At 43.5% G+C, this 19,844-nt stretch overlaps 1 protein-coding gene across 1 annotated transcript in view; it reads right to left on the minus strand.

Moving 5' to 3' along the window:
- snx19b (sorting nexin 19b) overlaps positions 1-19,637 on the minus strand; it is a 183,896-nt gene extending 164,259 nt beyond the window's left edge. The window contains exons 1-6 of the mRNA XM_038778577.1: positions 17,817-19,637; positions 12,891-13,029; positions 11,219-11,319; positions 8,920-9,036; positions 8,463-8,593; positions 7,182-7,275 (exon numbers count right to left, since the gene is read on the minus strand). Of these exons, the coding sequence (XP_038634505.1) occupies positions 7,182-7,275; positions 8,463-8,593; positions 8,920-9,036; positions 11,219-11,319; positions 12,891-13,029; positions 17,817-19,481 (2,247 nt within the window). The 5' untranslated portion in view covers positions 19,482-19,637. The remainder of the gene's footprint in view (positions 1-7,181; positions 7,276-8,462; positions 8,594-8,919; positions 9,037-11,218; positions 11,320-12,890; positions 13,030-17,816) is intronic.
- Between the last annotated feature and the right edge of the window lie 207 nt (positions 19,638-19,844).

Consider the following 19,844-nt stretch of genomic DNA (forward strand, 5'->3'; position numbering starts at 1 on the left):
TGATATTTCATACCACTTGCAATGAAAACAACAGTTTTATTTGGAACACAGATGGAATGAATCATCCAAATTCAGTAGCCACCTGTAATCCAGTCTGTCCATCTAACCATGCAGGAAACAGTTGGACTGTTAAAGAAAATAGTACTGCCAAAGTTCAAAATTGTAACGAAGTATTTTCTCCCTTAGAAATATTACATCTCAGAACATGATTTCCAAATGGTTCAATACATTTTCCAAACTGCAATACTTGAATTTCTACAACATTGGAGACTAAGCCTGAATTTTTCTCTTCAAACATTGCAAATACTCATAAAGCAACATGTGCACACAGCAATGGTCAGTAAAATCAATGCAGTCATTTCTTAATGAGTATAAAAACCACACTGGAGCTCATAACAAATTTGAAGAGGTAAGTAAATAGAATATTGTTGTATATGCACAATGATAGTCTTGAAGAACTGTTTATATTTATTGCACTTTGGTAATGTGTTGAAAAGCAACAGCATTTTTTGTGCTCGTTTATCAGGTATAATTTTTTACAACTACTTAAATTCCAGACCTATAAAATGCCTTCTGGAAACCCGGTGATATAATTTACAATATTTTTTTGCATCTGCGATTAGCCACACACAGATTTTAAAAATGTTAACTCACCAATACCTGGAACTCAATTAGGTTTCCAGAATATACCACTAGCATCATACACTTCTTCCAGGCCACTGTCAATGCAACTTTGTCAGTAACTATGGGAAGGTGCAATAGGAGAACACAGATTGCCTCGACTCTAAATTTTCTTCCCCCTTTCATATAAAGCAAAGTGACAACTCCTTGAAGATTTAACTGAGATTAGGAACTCGCCATAAAGGGAAAATTGTAGATGCAAACACATCTTATTACTTGAATCATTCAGCACAGTGCATTTTTCAGAACATATTTAGAGAAGACCTCGTTATTATTTCTACCAATGACTCTATCGAGCTTTAACTGATGACATTGAAGAATGCGTCTATGAAGAAAGTCAAAAATTCAAAATACATATATGTTATGCCAGATTCTTTACAATGAGTCCAGCTTGTATGCAATATTGTATGGTTTCCTACCTATTCTGTCTCTAGTGGTTCATATAGCTTTATCTTCCACATATAGAACAACTAGAGTGGGCGGGACGGTGTTGTAGTGGGTGGCACGGTGGCGCAGTGGTTAGCACTTCTGCCTCACGGTGCCGAGGACCTGGGTTTGATCCTGGCCAGGGACACTGTTCGTGTGGAGTTTGCACATTCTCCCCGTGTCTACGTGGGTCTCACACCAACAACCCAAAGATGTGCAGGGTAGATGGATTGGCCACGATAAATTGCCCCTTAATTGCAAAAAAAAATGAATTGGGTACTTTAAATTTTTAAGAAAAAAAAACAACTGTTGTTTAAAAACTAGAGCAAATGAAGACAAACTAAATATTCTAATCCTTCGAAAACTCCTATAGTCACTTCTCACTGCCTTTGATCCCTATTGACTCTAATTCCCGACTGACTTCAAACTCCACTTCTTTCAGTATCTGCTCCTGGGAACAGACCTCCCCAATACACATACAAGATCACTTCCTAACTATCTACCCTTCTGCTCTCCATTTGGCATGATACTTCTGCAGCTGTTCCTCTACTCAAGCAAGCCCATGCATCTGTATTTTATGCCTCTGTGCTCAATGAAACACTTACTCTGGCTGCTCTCCCTGGTCCGGCTATAATCCTTGCTCCCTTAAGTCTAAAGTGTGCAAATTTGAACATATATGACTGGTTTATCCATCCATCAACCACATGAGGCCCTGTTCTCCTCTGCCAAAACTGCTCACTACTCCACAATCATCCTGGAATGCAAAAACACACTGTTTCTTTTCTTCACAATCTTTCCACCTTTCTCCCATGTCCTCTCCACCCTCATTTCCAACTTGTGATTGGCTTATGGGCTCCTTTATTACTAGCTCTGAGATTATCAACAACAATAACACCCTGAAATAGCATCTTTCCCATAGTACAGTACCTCACAGCACCGTCAAACATAACATGCGACTGAACCACATGTGGAGGTGTTAGGACAGATGACCAAAAGCTTGGTCAAAGGATTGTCTTAATGATGGAGAGAGAGGTAGAGAGGTGGAGATGTTTAGGGAGGGAATTCCAGAGCTTAGATGAAACCACGGCCACCAATGGTGGAGCAATTAAAACCAACTCTGTACAAAGACCAGAATTGGATGAACACATGGATCATAGGGAGTTGCAGGGCTGGAGGAAGTTACAGGGATAGGAAGGCACAAGGTCAAGGTCATGGAGAGAATTCTAAAACTGAGATATTGCTAGACCAGGAACCAATGTAGGTCTGATGGTTGAGCCAAACTTGTTGCGAGTTAGGATGTGGCAGCATAGCTTTGGGTGAGCTCACAATAAATATGCTATTTTACTAAGCATTCAGATGGAAGATGGGAAGCCAGCCAGAAGAGCATTGGAATAGTCAAGTTGATAAACAACAAAGGCATAGATTCAGATTTGACGAGGTGATACAGAAGCACAGACAGGCTATGTTACAGAGGTAGAAGCTGACTATCTTGATGGTCGACTGAACATGCAGTTGGATACTAAACTCAGGATCAAATAGTCACCAAGATTGCAAATGGTCTGGTTCAGCCTCAAATATTTGCCAGAGAGGGGGATGGGGTCGGGAGTTAGGGAATGGAATTTATGACATAAGGTACTGGAAGTCTGACAAGCAGTGTGACAAGCAATTAGTGACAGCATGCGAATCGGGAAGGATGGCAGTGAGATAAGTTGGTGTTTTCAGATGATATTGTCAAGGAGCAATGTATCAATGAGAAATAGGGAGGGTACTGGTAATGGTGCAGAAGTGGGAAGAGAAGCCACTGCAGATGGTTCTCTGGCAACAACATCATGGAAATGAAGAAAATCAGTTGAGCACAGTTTCACCCAGTTAGATAACTAAGGAGACATTGGAGGATGATGGTGTGGTCAAACGAGCAACAGATTGCACAGGATGAAGAGGGATAGTCTCCTGTCAGTTGTCTTTGCTACAACACAAGGCAACTGCCCTCTCACCAAAGACTACGTTCCTGAAGGTTCCTGAACAAACGTTCTTGAAGTTTCCTGAACAAACATTCCTGAAGGTTCTTCCAATCCTAGCTTTGAAGCAGTCTTTCTCTAGTTCCTGCCCGATCGCTCGATCTCACTGAAGTAGCCATCTAACTTCCCCTCTTATCTCACATGCTAGCTGAATTTGTAAATGGCGCCCTCACACCAGGTACTGTCCTCCTCCCTTTCCGAACTGCCATCAAACCATCCTCCTCAAAAGTGACCTACAATGCTCATATCCTTGCAAGCCCATCTCCAGCCTCCTTTTCCTTTTCAAAAGCTCTGGAGTTACTGACACCTCCCAAATCTGCACACATCATTTCCAAAACTCCTTCAATCACACCATTCTCCTCCAAAGGTCCATCCCCCATTGCCCACTTGGACAACCCTTGCCTGATTCTACTCTAACTTATCAAGTCATAGAATCGCCTGCAACAGTTTCTTCTATTGATCTGTATGGAAACTAAACCCTCGACTGAGGCTCCATCCTGCGACCCAACCACCGTCTCAGATTGAAACAGACTGTTTGCAACCTTGGCATTCTCAAGACTCTGAGCTGAGCTTCCAACCCTATATTTCAACATCACAAATTTCCCCTACTTCACATCCACAATATTGCCCATATCCACGCCTGCCTCATCTGCTGTCAAAACCTGTGGAATTCTCTACCGCAGAAGGGCTGTGGAGTCCAAGTCACTGAATATATTTAAGAAGGAAATAGTCAGACTTAAAATCACAGAATCTCTACAGTGCAGAAGGAGGCCATTTGGTCCATCAAGTCGACACCAACCCTCTGAACGATCACTCCAAGGCCCACTCCCCATCCTATCCCTGTAACCCAATAACCGCACCTAACCTTTTGGACACTACAGGCAATTTAGCATGACCAATCCACCTAACCTGCACATCTTTGGATTGTGGGTTGAAACCGGAGCACCTGGAGGAAACCCATGCAGAAACAGGGAAAACACACAAACTCCACACAGAGTTCACACAGTACAAACTCCACCGAGGCTGGAATTGAACCCAGGTCCCTGGCATTGTGAGGCGGAAGTGCTAACCACTGTGCCACCATGCCGTCCCATGGCACTTCTAGACAGGAAAGACATCAAAAGGTATGGGGAAACCACAAGACTATGGCATTGCGATACCGTGATCACATTGGATGGTGGAGCAGGCTAGAGGTGAAAATGGCCTCCTTCTGCTCCTATTTTCCATGTTTCTAAAACTCTCTTCCATATCTTAGTCACCTTCAGATTTTATTATTCAAATGCACAGCTCGTCAGCTTTTCATCCTCAACCGTCCATAGGCCTCAGCTAATACAACTCTCTGTTGCTGCTATCCTAACCTCTACCAGAGGCCACTTTCTTATTCGTCACATGTTCACTGACCTACATTAGCTCTTGGTCTCCCAATGCTCCTCATCTTTGTGTTAAAATTACTTCATAACTTTGCGCTCCACTAGTTCTGTAATCTCTTCTAGCCTTACAGCATTCTAACCACTTCCCCAACTCTGGCCTCTTTCAGATGTCCATCTCCTTGAATCTATCTTTGGTGCTCATGCCCTGAGCCATCCAAGGGAATCTAAACTGATCGGAGGATTTATCAATCGCAAATACATTTGTGTACGTGAGGCAAAAAGCGACAAAGGAAGAACTGAATAAACAGAATGTGAGCGAAGTATGACAGAGAATCAGAAAGAGAGGGAGACGAGAAGAAAGAGAGTAGAAAAAGTGAAAAATAGGTATTTCCTGTTGTTTTGTCTGTTTTTTGTGTATTTGATCAAGATTTCTTTAAAAGTACTGTTTTAACTTTTGAGTACCAATTACCATGTGATTGTTGCCTTATGTATTACTACTCAGACAGTAATGCACCATTAAAGATCTTCTGCCAAAAACTAATGACAGCTCTCAGTCTAGGTATCTCTTTACATCAGATTGCTCAGTACGAAAGCCAAGATGTAACAGAGACAAGGTCTATAATAGTCATCCAACCTCTTTGGCAACTTTTCAAAATTTGGTTAATGAGTCATTTGTTGCCTTTCTGCATTTAGATGCAATCTATTCTAGAAGGTCAGGTTCTGACATAATGATGAAAACATGCTGACAATGTCACTGGCGCAAAAACATTATGTAAATGTCTTTGCAGAGGTAGCTTAATATAGATAGGTTCATTATACAATATTATTTTCTTTTCTTTTGCGGTCCCATGTCTACTTTTTCCACAATTACATTTTGTACCATCTAGTTAGAATTTATATATTTAGTTGGAAGCATCAACCAAGTGCTGGGATTTTCAAGTGAAAGGAGGAAAGCAAAGTTCCAAGATAGAAAATTACTGACTCTGCATCACACCATCCTGTAATGCAACAGGCATTAATCTCAGGAGAGTCCATGAAGACACAAATCAATTAAGCCTGTTAGCTACGGGTTACCTCAGCTCAGTGCTACTCTGGCATCTTCCTGACTTGCTGAGTCTCCATGGGGTTAGGTAGAAACAATTTAAATTGGGACTTCTTAAAACATATGATAATTTTGAAAATAACCATATTACCTGAGGATGGAGAGAGGGAAATAAAGAGAATCTAACATTGAAAGTACCTCCCTTACAGTAATATTTTCTCCATGATATCGGTTCAGTACCAATGCTCTTGTCTTTAAGCCAAAACAATTGGACATTCAATCCGTCTCCCGCAGCAACCCCCACCCAGACTTGACCACATAATCTAAGCTGACACTTCAAAGCAGTAAGGATTGCAGAATTATTTACTTTTTGTAAGTGAGAAGTTCTGCTTGCTTCTTCGGGGGACTTAAAATATATCATGTCATTATTTGAGGAAGAACAGGTCATTCTCTATGTTCTAGCCAACATTCAACCCTCAAAATCACCAAAACAGATAAACTATTTGTGAGATCTTGCTGTTAGTATATCAGCTGGTGTATTTGCCTACATTACAAGTAACCACGTTCCAAGGTTACATTAAAAGGAGAGATTGCATAAACTAGGCTCATATTCAAGGACTATGGAAGTTGATTTGACTATGTTTTTTTGGGTTTTGATTGTGGTATAATAGTGTAAACTGGTGTCCGAAATAAAAAACAAACACTGAATCAAGCACTGAAATTGTGGCAGATAGGTTTCAATGCTAGGAAGTGAGAGGTCATCCCCTTTACACTACTAAAGGAAAAGTCGTATTTATAATCACGAAAAGCCACCCCTGACCTCTGATCCACTGCCCCCAACCTTGGCCTCCAATCCAGCCCCAACCTCCGACCCCCTGCCCCTGGCCCCCCCCCCCCCCCCCCTCGACTACCCATTCCCACACTCCGAACTCTCAGAAGCTTCTCCCAACCTCTGACACCTCCCCCCAACGGCCTCTCACCCACACCTTCCCAGCCTCCAACCCACATACCCCCTTCGACGTCCCATCCACACACCCCAACATCCCTCCCCCCTCTTGTGGGACCTCCCAACAACCCCCCCATCACCCGGAAACCTCCCATTCACACCGCCTCGGAACCTAGCCTGCTTCACTTCGCCTAGCCTGGACTTGAATCCAGGTGCCAGGATCTCACCTGGCCAGATTCAGAAGTAAACAATTGGGGATGGCGAGGCAATCAGATAGATGCTGATTGCCTCTCCTAAGAAATTCAGGCCCAATATGACGAGAGTAAATAAAAATTATACTCAAGAATTATGAAGCAAGAGATGCGATTATCCCTTCAATGAAATACTTGATAGGCTACTGGGCAGAAAATACATGGCCTTTCGTCAAAATACAATCAGCAGGCTTTTTGGCAAAACTTTTAAACTCCATATACTGGCCTTCAGATCTCCCAATGAAAAACTAAAATATAAAGTAGGTTACATAATTTAGAGATGTCTTCAGAACCCTGGTGATCAACACAACTAGGAATTAGAACGGATACCACAAAAGGTATAACTTTTAAAATTATTTATCTTTAGTAGACTATAAGCAGACACATCATTTGACATACATGCTTCCACATTTAACATGGAATAAAACAAGAAAATTGGTGACTTACACTGTTCTCCTTGTAGCAGTATGTGACTTTTGCTTGCATGTCACTAACATTCAATGCTGGAGCAATTTTACTGGAAGTAAACCTTAGACGAGATCTGAAAAAATAAAGTTGGCAATACTTCAAGTGCTCACGAACGAATGGGCGTAATTCTCCCCACCCACGCCAGGTAGGAGAATCGCCAGGGCGCCGCGAGAGTCCCGCCATGCCGCCCCGGCACCCGCACGCGGTTCTCCCAACCCCACAAACCAGCGCGGTAAGAATCACAGCTGGCCGCTCGGAGAATCGCCGCTCGCTGTTTGCAAAAGGCGAGCGCTGATTCTCCGGCCCGGATATGCCGACCGGCCGCCCCAACACGACAGGTTCCCGCCGGCGCCGTCCACACCTGGTCGCTGCCGGCAGGAACTGCGCGGGAACACTGGGGGGGGGGGGGGGGGGGCCTGTGGGGGTTCCTGCACCTGGGGGGGGCCTCCGATTGGATCTGGCCCGCGATCGGGGCCCACCAATCGGTGGGCAGACCTCTCTAAAAGAGGACCTCTTTTCCTCCGCCGCCCCACAAGATCTACCCGCCATCTTCTTGCGGGGCGGCCTCGGGGAGGACGGCAACCATGCATGCGTGGGTGACTTCATTTACGCAACGCCAGCCGCGTCATTTATGTGGCGCCAAGGCCCAGCGCGCGTAAAATACGCGACGCCGCCGGAGTGAAACTCCCCCTGTGGCGAGAGAATAGGGGGCTGGGAGCGGGCTCCGCCGCCGGAGTGAAACACTCCGGTTTTCACTCCGATGTCGGGACTTTGTCTCCATTTCGGAGAATCGCGCCCAATGTCTATCAAATATAATACCGCTTTTATATTGCGATCATATAACATCTCCAAAAGAATTCACAATATTCAATTCTAATCTCTTTTGGACCTGCCCCGGTTGATCAGTAATTTTTCACTCCAGTTCCCTCTTGTAAGATATAAACCATACCTCAGTTAGCTACATATTGACTTTGCATTTGATAGCGTTTTCCTCAAACTTACTTCTGTTAAAAAGAGGTCAGAAAGGGACAGAAATGGGCTTTGCCATTCGCTGCGAAGGGTTCATTTATTTATTTTTCAAATGGCCACAGGGGAACGCACCAAACAGTTTCTGGTACCTTTGAAACGGTATGCCATATGAAACAACTTCTTCAGGAAAGAAGGGGAAACAGTAGGGGATGAGTTAAAGGCACAGCAATATGTGAGAAACAAAGGGCTTCAAAGACTGACAATTACATTGTGTTTTCTATTGATACCTACTTGGTCACTTTCTTTCCATCCCCTTGAGATTTTCCATCTACTTCGCATTCTCCCAAATCTTCAGTAGGACTCTGGGGTTCTATCCGGGGAAATGCTGTCTTCAGTGTGTCCACAATTGCATTGACAACGATCTGCAGGAGAAGCAAGCCATCAATTTCCTTGTAGCTCTTGCAATCAACCTCACTAAAACCCTTCCTCACTGTAAATAGTGAAGAAAAATTAAAAAGTAATTTTGTTGAGGATTTTAATAACTGGGATTCAAACACACACCTAGGATTCATTAAAGTTTTAGCGTATCCCAACAAACTCAGCCTGAGAAATTGAGAACTGAATATTTCCAACTTTTAAGATGAAAATATGTAGCTATCGCTCTGTGGTATTGAACAAATAGCAGTTATTGTAGAGAAGCTGTTAAATAAAAATTCAACCAAAATTATTCGAACATGTACAAAGTTACCTTGTCAATCCTGGAGACAAATGATTTCTTCACAAAAGCAATTCTGGCATCCGTGTTTAGAGCCAGAAACTCCTGCATTTCCTCAGAATACGCACTTTCAGGAATGGCACACAGTTGCTACATAAAAAGAGAAGATTATTTCCTTAACTGTTTCACATAGAACATAGAAAACAGAACAGAAACAAAACAATAGTGATTCAATTTAACAAACAGAATTATCAGGCTTGGTCTTTCAGCTACTTAGCTGTACTCTTTTAGAATTAAACTCTGTTTAACCATCTAACTATACCTGGAGGTTTGCAATGAAATGAAGGCTCATGTGAGACCATCCTCTTGTTGATGGGAGTTCAACTTCAACTTTCCAAAATACATGTCTATGTATAATACAAGTGGTACTTCCAGTGATCTATTTGCATACCACGATCAACAAAATAGCTAACAAACATTGAATTCACAGCTTGTATTCAGTTTATGAACAACATGTCCAATTTGCTAATCCAGTAGGCAAATTCTATTCCCATGTTGCTTCGGTTTAGTCTCGGACATGGGCTCATGAGGAATTCTTCTGTGAGACTCAAGTCAAAGTCCGTTAATATGTTATGGGCCAGGGTTTAGAAAACCCCAAAGTGTATCATGGAGTTCACCTGACCCATGCCTTTTGATAGATTGTGGTATGGGGACCACACAGCCCGCTCTATAGATGTAGTACAGCAGAAATGGAAAAGTATTTTTTAAAGCAAAACAATGTTTATTCAATGAACTCAAGCTAACCTTTTAAAAACATAGTGAACATCTTAGCAACCCTTAATTCAAATACAACCCCCAAAGAATACAACACTAAGTAATCCTTAATAACTTCCCAAACAACATCCAGAAGACAAAAGAAACACCTTTTTGGGGGGATGTGATACATGCGTCGATACGGTCTGGGGGTGTTACAGTTATTATGGGTTATTTTGTTGCATTTCATTGTTTGTCATTATGTTTTATATTTTCTGTAAAAAATTCCAATAAAAATTATATTTTAAAAAAAAAGAAACACCTTTTAACAGAAGCGCATCAGGTTTACATACACTATTGAGGACATTTATAATCCTGAATTCACCAAATGATCAAGAGATAGTCTTTTCATGGCAGAGAAAATAGCAGTACACCTGCTTTGTCGTGCTTGAGCTCCAACACTAAAAACGAAACTAAAACACACCCTGCAGCAAACAGCCTAAAACAAAAGTAAAAAGCTGACAGACAGCCCAGCTCCATCCACATTCTGACATCACTAATAAACACCCATTTCTTAAAGATACATTTCTTAAACACGCATTTCTTAAAGGTACTCTCACATGAAAAATACAAGACTGAAGATGTCGGCCAGGGAAACACAGCTGCTGCATGGGTGCAACGTGCAAAGCAAAGTGAAAACAGCACCTTTCTAATGGGACCCCAGAGGAAATGGACACAAAGGAACAGAATTTGGGAAATGTTATTTTTGTGATATTTTAGTTGTAACAGAAGGTCAATGATGATTTTTATGAACATATCTTGGCAAATTTAGACCGGACAGTCCATGAAGGAAATTTGGGATTTTTCAGTCGAGCTCCAAATGGCAAACATCTGCCAAAAAGTTGCCCATAATAATCCACAAACTAACAATTTTACAGCAAAAGCCACAGATGGCTGGTGTGGGAAATGGAGAACGTTACCTGGGTGCAATAGGAACTGGATTTCTATGGTTGGACTTGGATCGCATTGTGGAAACTATGTTGAAAATTTGATCCTGCATCTAATTGTGCCAACATTAGATATACACACTCCAAGGGCAGCACGGTGGCGCAGTGGGTTAGCCCTACTGCCTCACGGCGCCGAGATCCCAGGTTCAATCCCGGCTCTAGGTCACCGTCCATGTGGAGTTTGCACATTCTCCCGGAGTTTGCGTGGGTTTCGCACCAACAGCCCAAAGATGTGCAGGCTAGGTGGATTGGCCATGCTAAACTGCCCCTTAATTGGAAAAAATGAATTGGGTACTCTAAATTTATAACAAAAAAAAGATACACACATCCTGACTCCAGGTGTCACAACTAAATAACTGCTCTTGCTTTAGTGAGCACAAGTCATCAAAAGTACTAATTCACTGTTTTTCATAAAGGGGTTGTTAATGCACGTGTTGGAAATATTGCAAGAGAAGGACTGAATAGGTGCTGAACGAGGCACTGCAAGAATAGGTTAAGCCGAATCATTCAAACGGGCAACTATCACCCACTGGGAAAGAAACATTATGATCGTGGTGTCACGGTTCTCCGACCTTAAGAAAGGTTTCGAGAAGGCTTTTCCGAGCCTCAACCTTGTCACTGTCCATGTTTCCAAAAGGCAGGTCAGGAAAGAGCTTCTTTGGTCCTTTAACATCTGAAAACCAACAAAAATCTATTAATAGAAGAAACAAAATCTGCATGAAAAGATCTTGTGCCACTTTTTGCATATCATAGTTTGAAGATGATGTTTTCGGATTATTACAGCTTGCGCCACCCGATAAAACTGAAAGGCTCCCAAAGCAAACTCATTGTCTGAGATTGAGTGTGGTTCAGAGAAATGTGGAAAATCTTAAAATATCCTGTGTGCTTTGCTAAAATTATACCACTCAAACAAACGTCATTTAAATTCAGAGAAAAAAATCAGAATACTTTCAGAGGAAATATGGAACGTAATGATGAGAAAGGAGGAGGACTAATTTATTCATCCACTCAACAGACCATCAATATAATCTGGTTATTCGAAAGTAAAAATGAGTATATCACATATATTATTACAATTTATGGTTTTACAAAAAATTAAAGAAAATAGCAGCATAATTTGAATGCAGAACAAAGAACAAAGAAAGGTACAGGACAGGAACGGGCCATTTGGCCCACCAAGCCTGTGCCAACCATGCTGCCCGGCTAAACTAAAATCTTCTACATTTCCTGGGTCTGTATCCCTCTATTCCCATCCTAATCATGTACTTGTCAAGATGCCCCTTAAATGTCACTATCGTCCCTGCTTCGACCACCTCCTCCGGCAGCGAGTTCCAGGCACCCACTCCCCTCTGTGTAAAAAAACTTGCCTCGTACATCTCCTCTAAACTTTGCCCCTCGCACCATAAACCTATGCCCCCTGGTAATTGACCCCTCTACCCTGGGAAAAAGCCTCTGACTATCCACTCTGTCTATGCCCCTCATAACTTTGTAGAACTCTATCAGGTCGCCCCTCAACCTCTGCCGTTCCAGTGAGAACAAACCGAGTTTATTCAACCGCTCCTCATTGCTAATGTCCTCCATACCAGGCAACATCCTTGTAAATCTCTTCAGCACCCTCTCTAAATCCTCCACATCCTTCTGGTAGTGTGGCGACCAGAATTGAACACAATACTCCAACTGTGGCCTAACTAAGGTTCTATACAGCTGCAACATAACTTCAGTTGAAATTACATTAATAAATAATGTTTTGTATCTTACTGAGCATCCTGCAGGATACATGATAAACAGCATTTTCAGAAAAGACTGAGTGGAACAGTTAAAGCACCATAAAATATCGCATTTTAGCCACAATTCATTTCACATATTGAGCTCCCAAACTCAGATAATGCCAGAGTAGCAAGGTGCTTCCTCAAAGGCAGAATGAGAAAAACAGTCAACCAAGAAGGTTTATATGAATCTCTTGATTGTAAACTGGCAAAAGCAGAGTGAAGCAAGATGTATGCATGGTAAGGAAAAGGTGAAGTCGCCAGAGTCCCAGTTGACCAGCCTCGCTCCGCATCACGATCCAATTGTCCAGCCAACTGAGCCAAACTGGACCCCATATGCATTTGTGCGCTTTATTTCCTCGCTCCACCTCTTGGTGCTGTCCCCATTCCTACCTTCTGTTACACTGGGAGCTACAATCTGACCACACGTGGGGTTGCTTTGCAAGATTAGGATTTGCAATGTTATCAGGTTTCTTACTTTTGAGGAGCTTGCGGAGTTCTGCCTTTTCCTCCAGTCTAGTTTGCAGGTTCAGGAATTCGCTGTAGCGTCGATTAACAGTGTGGTACGCCACCTGCTGGAGTGTTCCAGGATTGTCTGCGTCCAGTGCAGTTTCATACTGTTACAAGAAGAGATAAATGTGTTTATCCGTGCATAATGAATGATGTCACTACAGGATATACAATCTTCAAACAAACTAACTCAAAATTCACTGTCTTGTCAAACCTTTAACAAACATGAAACTCATGCATCCGTTTTCTTCTCAAACCTTTGTGATGTTTGCTTTAAAGTTTTTTTTTTTAAAAGGCTTATTCTAAAATTTTAATGTCTTGTAAAATGAAATCTGAACACTACAAATAAATGCATCTTAGAAGTGCAAGTCAGAAAGAGAAAAGCAATTTCGTCCAACAAAACATATTCCTCTGAAACTTAAAGGCTGCATTTTTATGATCCTTTCAGAACAACACAACGTGCCAAAGAATTCACAGCCTGTTCAGCATATTTGAAGTATAGTCACTGTTGCCATGTAGGACGCGCAGCTCCAAATCTGCTCACAAAAAGTTCCAGCGAGCAGTGATGCGATAATGACCAGACGGTCTGTTTTTTGGGATGCTGTTTGAGGGATAAGTATGGGGTTAGGGCACCGAGGTGATTTCTCAATGCTCTTCTCCAAATAATGCCAGGGTCTTTTACATTCACCTGAGGGGGTTGTAAATTGGGCCTCGGTTTAATATCCCATCTGGAACATTGCACCTCTGACAGTGCAGCACTCCATCATTGCTGCAGTAGAACATAGAACATACAGTGCAGAAGGAGGCCATTCGGCCCATCGAGTCTGCACCGACCCACTTAAGCCCTCACTTCCACCCTATCCCCGTAACCTAATAACCCCTCCAGATCTTTTTGGACACTAAGGGCAATTTATCATGACCAATCCACCTAACCTGCACGTCTTTGGACTGTGGGTGGAAACCGGAGTACCCGGAAGAAACCCACGCAGACACGGGGAGAGCGCGCAGACTCCGCACAGACAGTGACCCAGCGGGGAATCGAACCTGGGACCCTGGCGCTGTGAAGCCACAGTGCTAGCCACTTGTGCAACCGTTCTGCCCTATCAGCAATATTTGTGCTCAAGACTCTGGAGTGAGTGGGACTTAAAACCACAACCTCTGACTAAGAGGCAAGTGTTCTACCAACTGAGCCACAATTGAAATCCAGTTTCCCAACTCTCCTTACGTCACATCAACTGAAAGTTCCCAATTTCTTCCCTCGATTGCCTTACCCAGCAAATCATTCCAGTTAAATGAAGAAATTCTTCTGATACTGTTTTAAATTAATTTAATGCTAATTTTTAATCCATCTTTCAGATTAAATGTTAAATCAAGCCTTCTAAGTCTGCCTTCTAACTGGAAATAAAATATGCTAAGGCACCATTTTGAGGCAGAGCACGCGAGTTACCCTCGGTGTCCTGGCCAATATTTATCCCTCAAACAACAGCGCCATGACTGGGTCATTATCGCATTTCTGTTTGTGGGAGTGTAGCCATCTGGGATGGCCACTTACAAAGGATCCCGGTAAATATGGCTACCTGCAAAGGACCATGGGAAATATGGTCAACCCAGGACTCAGACACTTAGAGTTTATGTATATTGGCAACTCAGATAACTAGACACGATCGAAACCCCCAGCTACTTTGCATTCTAATGGCCCATTTCCCCAGAACAAAAGACCTGTACTCAGATAACAGATACAGAAACAGACTCATCGGCGCCACTCCCTTTGCTCAGGGATCCCAAAAAGCCAAGGTCAATGACCGCTCAGGACACACCCCACCATCAAGGCACCCGCCCCTTTATTGACCAAAATCGAAGGCAGTAATCGAAGCCTGCTGAATTATTGGGTCCAAAGCTAAGGATCGCCCAAAAGAGCACGAAACCCCGGAAGGATAAAGAGAGACACTGCCATGTGTTCAGTCTCTCTTGGCCCGAGCGTAGGGCAGCACGGTGGCACAGTGGGTTAGCACTGTGGCCTCACGGCGCCTAGGTCCCAGGTTCGATCCCAGCTCTAGGTCACTGTCCGTGTGGAGTTTGCACATTCTCCCTGTATTTGCGTGAGTTTCACCCCCACAACCCAAAAATGTGCAAGCTAGGTGGATTGGCCACACTAAATTGCCCATTAATTGGAAAAAAAAATAATTGGGTACTCTCTTGGCCCGAGCGCTCAGTCTCGCTTGGCCCCGACCTACGCCTAAAACCAAGTGTAGCATCACAACCAGAAGACAAGTTCAAGACCAACGATCGCTACCAAACGGATGTGCCCAGCAGAAACAAAGTCACTTCTCCAGACCCAACCACGCAAGATCCGAACAAAGACCTTGTTCCTCTACATAAAACCTGAAGTTAAGTTGTAGTGTTAAGTGTAATTTAGCTTGTAGTGTTTTATGTTGCATGCCAAAGTAATTCTTGTGTGTAAACAAACTATCATTGAACTTGAACTAACTAACTGGTTGTTTGGTCTTTGATCGATATTCAGTAAAACCTTGTGGTGGTATCATTTGATACCTGGCGACTTTGAAAAGCAATATCATTAATAACCGTCAAATCAGTATCCAGTTAAAAAGAGCAACATTATTGGCGTCTCCGGTGTGAATTGGCAACAGGAGATTGCTGTGAGTAAACTGGCTGCTGCATTTCCTACGACCATACAAATGTTTGAACAAGAAGCAGCAGGAGTAGGCTATTCAGCCCCTCAGCCTGCTCCACAATTTAACAAGGTCATGATTGATCTGATAGTAACCACAAATCTGTATCCCACCTACCCCCAGAAACCTATCACCCCCTTTTTAAAACAGAGACTACATTTCAAAAGTACTTCATTAGCTGTAAAGCATTTTGAGATGTAATTTGGTCATAAAAGATGAAAGATGCAAGCTTTTATTTTTGTTTCTAATTTAATGTCTTCTGGCCTTACTTTCTCAATTTACTCCAAAGTAATTTTCTGGCTTTACTTAATTGGTGCACATTTTATATATCTTAATTCAATCTTGATTAAATCTCTTAAATAACCTAATTCAACGTAAGCGTCTCCGTTACCCCTACAGCTTATGGCCAGTCTCACTGCTCTTTCGTACACCGTTAACCATTGCTAGACTCTTCCAAGAATCATAATCACTAAAAGAGACAGTGGTGAGGGAACAAAATTGCTGATGGGGGCCAAAACAATGTCTTCATTCTTCCCAATAGGAGATAATGACAGCTTACCCAGCTCTGGATATTGGCTAAATGTGATACATTGACACAGTGGTGGGTTGTATGGTTGGGGTTGAGAGATATGAATGGTAACGTTGGGCTGGGTGTTGTCAGCATGTATATGGAAACTGTCAAAGGGCCGCAAGTGGTTGCAAAACAGGAGAAGGCCAAGGACAAACATTAAAGACAAGAGGACAGTAAGAGAAGCAGGGGATTCCCCAGCTACAATTGGACTGGTAAAAAAGAAAAACGACAAAGACCCTCAGCTGAACAACTGTGAAGAAGTGTTGAAGGAGAACAGTTTGACCAAGTGTGTCAAAGCCTGCATTCAGGTTGAGAAAACCGAGGACAGAGTCATTTGTGACTTGGTTGCGAGCTAGTTCATTGTAGTGGCGGGAATGAAAAATATGAAGCTGCAAAAAGAAAAGGCACAGATTTTAACAATAATATTAACTCGTTCAAGGATTTAGAGTGGAAAGGAAGGTTGGACATAGGGCGATAGCTTGCAAGAGTAGAATGATCAAGTGTAGGAAGGGACATTGAGTTACCAGCAGCTTAAGGTGAATAAGGTGAAGAGAACAGGGGGGGTAGTGGGTCTCATGAACATAGCAAACCCATTGAGGAATATCAGAGTGAAACTAGAAAAAGATGCAAGTTTAGGGCTAAGTCGGAGGTATTTTGGTGTGATGAGCAAGAATGGCCTCCTCCGGCTTCTGCTGCTGTTCCCATGTGTGACAGTCAGGACATCTTCTAAATCAAATTCCCAGTTCTCTAGCAAGCTGCAGAGATAGACAAGACTCTTATATGTATCGATAGATGACTTTTGAAGTTTTTTTTTGACTGGAGGAAATGAAGAGATTTCATTTAAAATCAAAAGTTTTCAGAAGATTTTGCGAAACAAATATCAGTTTTCATTTTCCATGCAAATTTTCTTCCCTCTTTTGTTTTCCTGCACACATTGACACCTTGCTTTTATAACATTTCATAAACCAAAGTCACTCCCGGAAACCTTGCGTCAGTGGCCATTACTCACAGATGGATCTTGACTGTAAGCAACCATTCAACCACCAAGACTAGCCTTATTAGATGCCCGCCAGGAAAGGGCTTGATGTCACAGGAGGTCATACTAAGTGTGCAAGTTCTTTGAAAGAGCTCTCTAATTAATTCCAGTGCCCTGCTCTTTCCCAATTTCCTGCAATATTTACCTTTTGAAATAAATATCCCACTCTGCTTCTACCACCATTTTCAGTAAGTGTATTCCAGATCACATCAATGGCTGTGTGAAAATAATTTCTCATCTCATCTAGTACTTTTGCCAATAATATTAGATCTTTGTCCTCTGGTTGTGATGCTCCTGACAAGGCAAGCAGTTTTTCCTCATTTATTCTGTCATAATCCCTCAATATTCCCCAAAGGAACAATCAGAAGCAGGGACACAGAACAATTTCTCACTTCACAACTCACAGGCACTGACATCTAGACTGACAGGACCTAACCTACCAGAGACAGGAGACTGAAGCCTGTGATGTCCCTAGTCTGTATAAAATCCTCAATGATTAAGCTGGTCAAGTCATATCAGGATCCACAATCTTGCAAACCCCAACAGATGAATATTATTGTGTATAGTGATGTGCTTCATCATCCTAAAGTGACTTGCCTTAATAGTGTAGAGCGTGTAAGGGTGAAATCCCCCTCCTCTGTGTTCCTTTGCTGTCACTGTTCCGCTGATTCTCAAATTGTGTATCATCACTGGTGTGTCTGGACTGCAAAGAGGTTCAAAACTATAAGCGGACACATTCACTGAAGTAGGTGAAGATGTGTGCACAGGTCCTGCAGACACAACATCTAAGGAGTTACAGGTTGAATTGTCCGACGGAATCGTCTCCTTTTCCTGAAAATTATGCTGGCTGGCAAGAATTCGGATCGTTTCATGAGCCAGAACAGTGGTGGAGGTCGCTAATTTAGCAAATGCCTCTTCTTTCCCAACATCATCAACATGCTCAAGGCCCAGAGAAGCTGGGTTTTGGTCAAATGATGGCAAGCAAATATATGTATCCAAAACGGTGGATTCTCCCATATTTTGCTCATCACTGCTTACATCTTCTGGCGTATCAAAGGTATTGGTTAGTTCCACTGGCGTCAGCCTGTCCACAACCAGTTCTTCAGTCACCAACTGTGTTAAAGATTCTGTGGAATCTTTTTCTATATCATTTTGGGGAGATTCAGGTTCGAATTCCTCACATGAATAGAAGAGGTTTAATTTGTGTGGCCTTTGATGATCACAACTACTAGTGACATCTTCTGTAGATTTCTCAATCTTTTCATTTGATTTACTCACACTTTCATCTATTGATATATCAGTCTCCTCCATATTGGGATCCAAACTATCAACAGGATCATAGCTGGGGACATCTTCAGCTTTCGGAGTTGTTGTCTCAGCAATTACCTCGCTTTGGGCTTTCAAGACTAAGGAAGTGGGCACCTCCAGCTGCGGCGGTTTCTCCTTTACATTCTCCTTATTGCTTGATTTTGTAAAAATTTCTACTATAATACCGTTTAGCCAATCTGGGTCTGCCATTTTGCTTATAAGGGGGAGAAGCACATTGCACATGATCAGCTCTCTCACCACGAACCTCCCTGTCCTGGTTTCCAAATTGGGATGGGGCACCAGCACGTGCAAAAGCAGGTCGACAATGCCCCTTGCATAATTCACTTCCGTTGCAGGACTCTGAAGAGCAATATGAGGGTCACTGACTTTACAATACATTTTCCACATAGAATGAACTTCCTCCACTCGATGGCGGCCAATCTTCTCGCGTGATGTCTTCTTCGCCTTCATGTAAATCTCCAGGTGGCAGCTGCACAAGATGAGGATCTTTTGGGCCAGTCCCTTCCTGTCCACGCACTCCATCCTCCTCTTCAGCTCCAGGGTCATGGCATGCATGGCTCTCTGCACCTCATTCTCAAACTCTGGCTCCTGGCTGACAGTCCTGTACCAAGAGGTGACAAAATCCCTGATGATCTTGGTGATGGTGCCTTCAATCTCCTTGGCCAGCAGCTGCTCTGACTCTGCTGGGGGGAGGGTGGGCTCCAACCTGATAAACCTCTCCAGGTGCACCAGGTTGGTGGGGCTGAGCACCAGCTGTGAGCCCAACCAGCCCCCTAGCAACACCAGCAGCACCGAAACGCATAGCAACCAGATGTTGAGCAGGAGCTGGAGGATGAGACAGGCCAACACCAGGAGGCCGACCCCCAGCCACTTCCTCTGCATCAGCAGCTCGTTCAGCAGCCGGCCCGAGTCCTCCACACCCCCCGGCGACATCCCAGCAGCGGCTCCGCTAAAATAATCCGCCTTTTGCCGCTTCAGCCAGCAACAGAGCGGCAGAACAGCATCTGTTTACATCCAAATATCCGGGGGAGGATTTGGCTCACGAACCGCTGCAACCCCGAAAACACCGGAGCAGCGCCACCCGGTGCTCGGGAGGACTCGGCGCCACCCGGTGCTCGGGAGGACTCGGCGCCACCCGGAGCTCGGGAGGACTCGGCGCCACCCGGAGCTCAGGCGGACTCGGCGACCCCCGGAGCTCGGGAGGACTCGGCGCCACCCGGAGCACGGGAGGACTCGGTGACCCCCCGGAGCTGCGGAAGACTCAGTGACAGCGCCACCCGGAGCTCGGGAGGACTC

This window comes from Scyliorhinus canicula, chromosome 19, assembly GCF_902713615.1.
Source record: "Scyliorhinus canicula chromosome 19, sScyCan1.1, whole genome shotgun sequence".
Classification (NCBI taxonomy): Eukaryota; Metazoa; Chordata; class Chondrichthyes; order Carcharhiniformes; family Scyliorhinidae; genus Scyliorhinus; species Scyliorhinus canicula.